At 35.1% G+C, this 10480-nt stretch overlaps 1 protein-coding gene across 2 annotated transcripts; it reads right to left on the reverse strand.

The window, feature by feature from the left end:
• Positions 1-3437: 3437 nt before the first annotated feature.
• Positions 3438-8591, reverse strand: LOC113059150 (interferon-stimulated 20 kDa exonuclease-like 2). 2 transcript variants are annotated; one of them, XM_026227434.1, is made up of 4 exons: positions 8486-8591; positions 6652-7299; positions 5315-5515; positions 3438-5069 (listed from the first exon to the last, which is right to left on the reverse strand). In XM_026227434.1, exons 2-4 carry the CDS (start codon positions 7243-7245, stop codon positions 4923-4925), a joined length of 942 nt encoding a protein of 313 aa, XP_026083219.1. In that variant the 5' UTR covers positions 7246-7299; positions 8486-8591; the 3' UTR covers positions 3438-4922. The 2 variants fall into 2 exon arrangements, with proteins under 2 accessions (XP_026083219.1, XP_026083220.1); XM_026227435.1 differs by having other exon boundaries at positions 8437-8581.
• Positions 8592-10480: the final 1889 nt, after the last annotated feature.

Here is a 10480-nt window from a genome sequence, read left to right on the forward strand (position 1 = left end):
AGTACTCTGCAGACTAATGGCCAAATCACATGGACTGATGCAACATGCATATTCAGCACAGTAATGTCCTCCATAACATCTTATGCTGTGCTCTCAAACTTAAAAATGTATACACAGAATTCACTTAACCTAAAATGATGCCCAAAAAGTCCAGAGGAGGAGAAGAAAGAGAGAGAATGATAGAGTGGAGGAATAAAGGCACAGGATCTGTGATCAACCCACTCTCTTTAACCAACAGAGTTCATTTTCCTATTTGTCCCTGGCACGATGGAAAAAGTGGGACGGAGGAAAACTTAAAATGTCCTAAATTAGAATGAGCTGAAAGAGGGAAAGAGAGGAGACGCTATTAATCAAATATCATATACATACCCTGAAATGTTACTCGATGGCTGTTTATTTTCCTATAAGAAGGGTAAACCCAGAAGAGTTAACGTGTGTAATTCTGTTTCGCTTTAGTTCATTGCTGGCTCATAATCTTCTTGACCGACATTTACTGATTCTGTCAGGGCATTAAAGGATTAAAACTTGTTGAGGTGAAAACGGCTGCAATTTCTAAACTGTAAAAAATCTAAATAAAATTAAAAAAATCTAATAGACATGAGACACACACACACAATATATATATAAGTAAAAAAGACTGTCAAATGATTCAAATGAATAATAACTCAAATTAATTTCAAACATAATTGTGAGACAATACTGAGTGGTGTTAGTTTTTTTTAGCTATGAATTAAAGGATTGGTTCACCCAAAAACATAAAAATTTGCTAAAGATTTACTCACCCTGAAATACAAGATGTAGATGAGTTTGTTTCTTCATTGGTAAGAGATTTGGAGATATTTAGCATTACATCACTTGCTCACTAATGGAGCCAGTAAATGGGCTCCATCAGAATGAGTCTAAAAAAACAAATTAAACCACAAGCAATCAACATGACTCCGGTCCATCAAAAAGCTTTGTGTTTGTAATCAATGAAGGCCTGAGGGTGAGTAAATTTTCAGCAAGTTTCATTTTTGGGTGAATTATTTCTCTAACAAAAACGTTTTTTTTTTATTTTTATGAAAACTGTGCCAACAATGTGCAAACATGTAAGCATCAATTTCTCCAAGAATTTTATGATGGTAAACACTGTTATGGCTAAATATAAGCTACACAGTGATGAAACTGAGTGCAACTCTGTGTCACTTCTGTATAACAGGGTAAGTGTGAATACCTTCTGTGACTGGCTTTGCTGACTATCTCCAAGCTAGGAGAAATCTGTGTTGGTGAGCTTTAATAACCAAATCCTTCTGTAATGATGAGATAACTGCTTATTCAGAGAAATTACCAGTTTGGATTGGTTTTGAGGCATGAGTCACAGCCGATTTACTGTAAATCTGTAAGTTTGAATCTGATCCATTTGAGAAGGTAACCGCATGTGAACACAGCAGACCAGAGCCTAACCTCCTGTTAAAACAGTAACAAACTTTCAGAGATGAGAGGCTGGATGACAGAAGCAAGGAATAGTTTATGCACACAGAGAGAGGAGGGTGAATATGGCGTTGTATATTACATAATCTTCAACAGTCATATACAAAAGGAATGTAACATATCAACACAGATGACAGTCTAGGAAATCCTAACACATGCTGAAGATGAGGAATCAGGTAATATCACTCTGGACATCTACAATAAATGTCTATACATTTAGACTAGCCTTAAGTTTATATAAAAGCAACAGTACATTGTTTATTGGCTCTTGCATTATGGTAATCCTTTAATAATGATTAAGATTACCTCTGCCTGCTAGCCATTAAGGATTTTAAAGGGGTCATATGATGCCAGTGTTACAAGCTGCTCATGAATAGATAAGATCCCTAAAGTTGCAAAGACTAAAATCTCAAACCCAAATGTCCACACAAAGAAATAAGGTGTAACTTTGATTTTTGCTGTTGCTGCCGGCACCATGTTGTGGAGACGATGTTTCATTGTGAAAGCAAAAATACTTTGTTTGGCCCTCCAAAAGAGGACACAACTAGAAATCAGTGGTTAAGGGACTGTTTCCCAATCCCGTGAGAGAAGACTACAATGCCGGCTGTTTTGACTCACAGTCTATAAGTACGTTTACATATTTAAAGGATTTTCCACAAGTTTTGAGCAAAGTAGCGCTTGCTATTCGTCGTTTTCCAATCACAAATGCAGACATGGTTTTACAGTGGGGATCGAAAGTTTGGGCACCCCTTGCAGAATCGGTGAAAATATGAGTAATTTTCAAAAAATAAGAGAGATCATAGTAAATGCATGTTATTTTTTATTTAGTACTGTCCCGAGTAAGATATTGTACATAAAATATTTTAACATTTATTCCACAAGACAAAAAAAATGCTGAAATTATTAAAATAACCCCACTCAAAAGTTTGGGAACCCTTGGCTCTTAGTACTGTGTTCTGTTACCTGATGATCCTCGGCTGTCTTTCTGTTTAGTGATGGTTGTGCATGAGTCCCTTGTTTGTTCTGAACAGTTAAACTGAGCAGCGTTCTTCAGAAAAATCTTTAAGGTCCTGCAGATTCTTCAGTTTTCCAACATCTTTACATATTTGAACCCTTTCCAGCAGGGACTTTATGATTTTGAGATACACCTTATCACACTGAGGACATTTGAGAGACTCAAACACAACTATTTAAAAAGATTCAAACATTCACTGATGCTCCAGAAGGAAACAAGATGCATTAAGAGCTGGGGATGAAAACTTTTGGAATTTGAAGATCAAGGTAAAATGTGTATTGGGAAACATACAAGTATCTTCTGTTGCTTACAAAGGGCAGAACTAAATGAAAAAAAAAATATTTCAACAAAATAAGACAAATTTGGCCATCTTCATTGTGTTCAAAAGTTCTTAATGCATCTTGTTTCCTTCTGGAGTATCAGTGAATGTTTGAATCTTTTTAAATAGTTGTGCATAATATCTTTTATGCACAATATCTTACTCAGCACAGTACTAAATAAAATATAACATGCATTTAGTATGATCTCTCTTATTTTTTGAAAATTACTAATATTTTCACAGATTCTGCAAGGGGTGCCCAAACTTTCGAGCCCCAATGTATGTTTATGCGTCGCATTGCAACTCAACATGTAAAAAGAATGTATACGTTATTATAATCAGTAATTATGTCCTCTTTGTAGTGGGTTTTATTGTTTTTGTCTTGTAGCACCTGTGTGATCGGGACAAGCATCACAGTATTGGAAGGGGCGTAACATACAACTTGAAATGTTAAAGTATTAGTGCATGAAGAAATTCATATTAGCCAAGATTAATAAATGTTGTAAATGTATTATTTATAGACAAATACTAAGAATTGCAAAAACTAACATGAGTACTAATGTATATAATTTAAAAATATTACAATTTCATCATTTACCAAGTCATTAAAAGACAAAATAAATATCTCAAAAATATTAATTAAATTGTAAAATTTGGTTTAATCTGGTTTATTTTTAATGCAGTGACACAATCAAATGTTGGTATTATACAGAGATTAACAAGAAAAATGACAAAACCTGAACTATAATGTCAAAAATATCCATGTTTTAGAGTAAGACACTGGTGGCTGAGGCAAACCTCACAGATAATATAACAGCTGTCACCAGAGAACACTTTTGCACTAAAAGTTTTTACAGCCATTTTAAGTGTGTGGCCCTAAATGGTCTATGTTAAATCAGTTTTGCATATTTTTGAGAATACTTAAAATACAAAAAAGATGCAAAAGGTGAGATTACTCCCTGCAATGCAAGTATCAGGTTGTGTTCAACAGTATGTTGGATTGAAACCTTCTGATTCCAATTAAGGCTAAAAATCAGTCCATTACGAGCATATTCAACTGTTGGGAAACTGGTGGGAAAGGAACATCTGACTGCTTCCCAAACATCACCAAAGTGGCGCGACCGGACTCTAAAACACAGACTGAGTGATGACGGAGTGGGTTTGGAAGTAAAAAACTTTGACAGTAATCTCAAGGATGGCAGTTGAGGCCCTGTTCATTTGGACAGTTAAATACAGGAGGAACAGTAATTCATGTGGTGGTGTTGAATTCACAGTAAAGGAGGAATGCTGACTCAGACATCAGAAAGAGAGCCGGAGAGAGGAACTGCAAGAGCATTTTTTTTTTTTTTTTACTTTCTGCAAAGATTCTGAACATAACCCAAACGTAATGTTTAAAATTAGATTAAAACCTAAATATCTGCAACCTAATTGCTTTAAATAACCAGCAATCCAAAATAGCTAACTTTAAGATCATTTTTCCAACTCCCCTAGAGTTAAACTGTTGAGTTTTACCATTTTCTAATCCATTCAGCCGATCTCATGGTCTGGCGGTAGCACTTTTTAGCTGCTATTTTCTGCTATTGCTGCAACTACACAAACTAGCTGGGGACTATTTCAGGCGCTGCGTGATATCACTGCGTCTGCTGCATCCATGGTACACAGCAAAGTTCCTTGATTACACCGGAATGAAAGTATAGTTCCTAGCCATTTGGCCAAGAAAATCACAACCTTTCATTTTCCGTCAGTCTTGGTTCACGATGTAACTACAGAAGACTCATGTTTTAAGTAGGAAAAATATAGAAACTTTTGGTCATTTTTGAGCAAGATGGTAACGGTCTAATCAGACTTAATGGTCTATGCTAAACTAAGCTAAAAATGCTACCGCCAGACCCGGAGATCAGCTTAATGGATTCAAAAACATTAAAACTCAACCGTTTAACTCCAGGGCAGTTGGAAAATGAGCTTATTTTCAAAAACACTGGTGTGTTCCTTAAAGACACTTTTCTTTTTTTACAGAAACTGAAGAGCCCCCTAGTGGAATTTAAAACCAAGCATTGCTGAGATGTCTTGCTAATATAAAAGATGGGAAGTAAAAAATCTTATATTTAAAAAAAACTCTTATATTTTCTGATTCTGCGCTGGATCCATTGCTTCAGCTGGAAGGCTGAGAGCTGAGAGTTTTTGCTCCCACATGGTTTCCACTACTTTGTACAGTTCCATGGTGGCTTTGGCATCTTCTACTGATGAGTGGCCTCCCTTCCCTGTCTGAAAATATAAGAGAGAGTTATTCAGTAGAAAAAAAATAGAAAGCCATATTTATTTTCTTTATAAAATAGTCTGACATTTCCTCTGTCAATCCAGGGATCCAAGAGCTGCTTTGAACCGACTCCAGATTTAACATCTTAAATGTCTGACAGCTGAACTTCTCTAAGCACTCTGATCTTTGTGGCAGTGGTGAAACTGACATCCACTGAGATATGTTTCAACTTTCTGTGCTGAGTTAAACCCACCTGTATGTCCTTTTTGAGAATAGCCTTAGTGAGCCTCTTCAGAGACACCATTTCATTCACAGGCAGCCCAGCTTTCTGGTTTAGCAGTGGAATCCGTGCCGTATCTCGTGTTTGGCAAGCAGGATGGAAATATTTTAAGGCCTTGAAGTCATTATTGATGGCATGGCCCACAACCACTTTCCCTGTTATTATCTTCACAATCTGCAAAATGTGTAATAATGCTTAGTAGACTTATTAGACAAAACCAATCAGAATATTACTGGTTCGTCATTACTTTGTTTTGAGCACATCTACATAATTAAAAATAAAACAATCTAAAATCAGTAATTTTAAATTATATGAATTTAGGCACCAAAACTTTGTAACATACAGTATCAAAATGGATACTCATTTGGAGATAAATAATATATTTTACTGCATTACATTGAATTATTAGTGATTTAATGATTTAAGTGAGCATTAGATGATGGCAAATGTAATCTAAATGTAAAAATATTGAAATGAGCATGAACAATTAAAGGGTTAGTTCACCCAATAATCAAAATTATGTATTTAATGACTCACCCTCATGTCGTTCCAAACCCATGAGACCTCCGTTTATCTTCGGAACACAGTTTAAGATATTTTAAATTTAGTCCGAGAGCTCTCAGTCCCTCTATTGAAACTGTGTGTACGGTATAGCTACTGTCCATGTCCAGAAAGGTAAGAAAAACCTCATCAAAGTAGTCCATGTGCCATCAGAGGGTCAGTTAGAATTTTTTTAAGCATCGAAAATACATTTTGGTCCAAAAATAGCAAAAACTACAACTTTTAACTCCCTCTGAGTTAAAACAAACCAATATCCCGGAGTAATTCATTACAGTACACTGACTGAACTGCTGTGAAGAGAGAACTGAAGATGAACACTGAGCCGAGCCAGATAATGAATGCTTCATTGACTCCTTCACGAGTCAAGAACTGCTTCCATCAGTTTTCGGATCACCAGTACTTCTTTCGGACAGTTCGATTCAATACACCGGTTGAAGAAAACGGTTCACCGGTTCTTTTGCACTCGACGTAATGGCGTCATTTGCGATGACTGCCCTTCATTCAAGTGAGAGCTCTCGGACTAAATCTAAAATATCTTAAACTGTGTTCCGAAGATAAACGGAGGTCTTACCGGTTTGGAACGACACAAGGGTGAGTTATTAATGACATAATTTTAATTTTTGGGTGAACTATCAATTTAAAACACATTTTGTTGCTTTGCAGCCTGAAATGAAGATGGACACAGTTTTTGTTTTATCCAGTTATACCCACTGTAACATGACCACTTAAGTAGAGATACTTTTTCATACCTCTTTTTGTGCATGTTCAAAGGGTATGGCATGGAGGAGGTCCCGCCTCCTGATTCCGCTCCAGCGAGTGCGGAAGTCTGTCACTGGATCGATGGGTTTGATATATTTATCATAAATCACATCACCCTCGTAGTTGACGATACTGCAGCGGGCGAGTTCATTGCGGCACCCCTTCGGTCCTGTTCCCACCATCTCACAGTCCATTGCCACATATTTCAAAGGTCCGAGGGTGCGGGGTGCCGCTTGGTCTGTCGGATGTCTTTGAGATGTGGAGGCAGTGGATGGAAATGAAAATGTGGAAAACATCTGTGCAGAACCAGAAGGCTCACTTGTCTTATTAGGCAGATAAGAGGTCACTTTGGGAAAAATAGCACCTGGGTTTGATTGATCGCCTCCATTGAACTGCATGTACTTTTTTTTATTTTTCTGCTTGTTTTTGTTTCGCTTTTTATTTTGTTTCTCTTTTAAAAAACCCTTTTGCTCCAGGTAATGTCTCCTTCCTAGGAAACGTTCATGTTTAGCATTTCCTCTGGATTTACCTGATTTGCCTCCACTAATAGGCTCATAATCCAGGTTCAACATAAGCCCTGACATTCTTGTACTTCCTCAAAGGTTGATTACAGCAGGTGTCTTCTTGATGTTCTTTTACTATTAAATAGAGAAAAAGAACGACTGTTTAGACAAAGAACTAACATGACTACACAAAATTATTGTCATAATCATTCCACAGAAAAGTTCACTGTAAAATTTTTTAAATGCGAGTGTGACCCTGGACCACAAAACCAGTCTTAAGTTGCTGGGGTATATTTGTAGCAACATCCAAAAATACATTGTATGGTTCAAAATTCTAGGTTTTTCATTTATGCCAAAAATAATTAGGATAATAAGTAAAGAACATGCTACATGAAGATATTTAGTAGATTTCCTCCTGTAAATATATCAAAACTTAATTTTTGATTAGTAATATGTATTGCTAATAACTTAAGCTGAACAAGTATAAACTCGATTTTCTCAATATTTTGATTTTTTTGCCCCCTCAGATTCCAGATTTTCAAATCGTTGTATCTCGGCCAAATATTGTCTGATCCTAACAAAACAATAAACCAGTGGAAAGCATATTTATTCAGCTTTTGGGTGATGTATAAATCTAAATTTTACGGTCTCAGAGATTGACACTTAAGACTGGTTTTGTGGACCAGGGTCACGAATAATAAAAATAATTAGAGATATATCTAATAACATTAACTCAATAAATAAAAACATGACAAAAACAAAAAAGTACTAAAATAATTAAAAGGATTACAATAAATAACTAAAGTAAATATTAAATCTATAATAAAATACTTCAGTGAAGAAAAAAAACGTAGGTATGTAACACAAACTAATATTTTACAGATCTGTATAATAACTTTTCACGGTGTAAAATGGGTATTTTAAATACAGTAAAATATACAGATGGCTTTTAAATTAAGCTCGGACGATCATAATCCTTCTGGGGGGGATCGTGGCATGTAAACGTTTCAAAACACAATCCTTTATTAATCTATTCAAAGGCACCAGCATCTATTCACAATATGAGATAAACACTCAAAAGGAGAGCTGACAGTTTTACTTGACATTTTCGATTTTCTTACAGTTCCTGGAGTCTTATAGGTTTTGAATAAAAATAACAGGTCTGTCTTTCACATAAATTATGAACATTGCTCTTGAATTGGATATGAGAGCACATTTTCAAGACCGAGGACAACTTATCTAATTTAGCCAATTCGCTGAGTATTAACTTACATTGTGCATTTATATTGTTCATAAGCTTTCAAAGTCGCCGCACACATACCATTATTTGCTCCACAATGTCGATCTTTGATATATATATTTTTCCCTATTATTGAGTTCAACACAAGCATGTCGCTCGTGCGACTGCATATGTACTTCCGGGTCAGAGTTTAACGGTTTTTAGAAAGTTCGGCTCTTTCGAACATTTCAATTCACAGAACCGGTTCATAAACGAATTCAGTGAATCTTTTCTATGTCAGGAAGTAATTGCAGTAGTGCAGGTTCTTAAGGTTTCTGTTTACTGTTCATTAAGTTTTCGCTCGACGCCAGTTTTATTATTATGGTATATCATATTTCAAATCCCATTTATGAACGATTCGTTCATGTCAGTTCCTGAATCAGTTGAACCGAATCATTGATTTGTTCAGGAATCGGATATCACTAGTAGTCGTGCTACATGTAACGTAAACACAAAAGTCTTAATACGTTCCCAGTTTTTTTTATTTTATTTTTTTATTAATTTATTATTAATAAATGGCTACTCGGATTATTTAAGGGCACTCGGTTTACTCTGCATGTTGTTTTTGGTGCTGAAGAAATGTTTGTTGTGGCTTTTTCAGAGGCTGTCAACCTACAGACACGTATCAGACTCCTACATAATAGTAATGAATCAACACCTTCTGCTATTTAAGTGTGTGTGCATTATAAACATATGTTTTGATGTTTGTCAAGAATTCAAGTGCGAGTGTAACAGTAAACGAATAATATCTTAAAGTTAAGCTGCGCGGTTTCTGTCAGTTTAAATATTTATGTACATGTGAAAGTGTAACGTTATCTGTGTTTCTCCGTGCACGCAGGAGTTATTCAGTGAGAGTTTGTGAGATACTCTGCCTGTTGAGCTGGTCTGCAGCCAGACTCTATTGGCCAACCTCGGTGATCTTACACCCCCAAAGAGCGCTGATCTGCTGCTGGATAAAGAGATCAAGGACAAGCGGGAAATGAGTTTATTCTTATATAATATATGTTAACAACACCTTGCCTTAATTTAAAATAATGTTACAACGTCAGAACATTGCTCAAAACCCACTTGTTTTGTAACCCACGAGGAGCATTTGCCTGTAGAAAAAGCTTTGAGATGCACGACATGATAAAATATATACTTAGAATGCAAGGAAAAGTCTTTAAGTGTCTGCAAAAACTAGTTTTGCTTTGGGACCAATTTTATATTGGACATCAAGTGGTAAATACAATAGAAAAATTGCTTATAGAACCAATGTAATTGTAGTATCACTAAAATGCTTTTATGGGTTTTATTAATATTTTGAATTAGTTTTTATTATTATTATTTCATTTTAATTTTAAAATTGTTGTAATTGTGTTGTTTTCATTAGCTACTTGTTTTAAAGTAAATAATATACATATAAAGTAACATATATCAAGTGTTTCCTCTGCAGCTGGTTTGCTATAAAATATGTTGTTGTGTAGCTATATTATTTCAGTTAATGTTTTTACTACAAGTATTGAAAAAACATTTTTTTTTTCATGGTTTTAATTTGTTAACTATATTAACCCTGTGTTGTATAAAGGTAAACTCCTTGAAATGTATGTAGTTTCAGAAGTGTTAATAACTTAAGGATTAATTTATTAATATTCATAATTTATGTAAGTTTTTTGTGATTACAGGGATTTATTTTTTTACTCAAAATATCAGTATCTGCCAAATAAAGCATTTTAGATATTAATATAACTTATAGACTATTCATCAAAGTTTCTGTGACCTTTCTCCATGTTCACTTTTCTAGTTGTAGAAATAAGTCTTTCAAAATTCCCTTATTGTATAATTATAATTCATCTTTGTATTTTCATATTTAGGTTTCCAGAGTGAACTTCTTTTTCCCCATGCAACCTGGTACTGGTGGCTGTCAAGCCCAAAGAAGCACAGAGCTGAATGAAATAACATGCACTAAGATACTAGAATCCAACTTCTGAATTACAGCCACATAATTAGATTAACAGTAACATATTATGAATGAAATGCTTTTAAATGAACGGTTTC

This window comes from Carassius auratus, chromosome 41 (assembly GCF_003368295.1).
Source record: "Carassius auratus strain Wakin chromosome 41, ASM336829v1, whole genome shotgun sequence".
Lineage (NCBI taxonomy): Eukaryota > Metazoa > Chordata > Actinopteri > Cypriniformes > Cyprinidae > Carassius > Carassius auratus.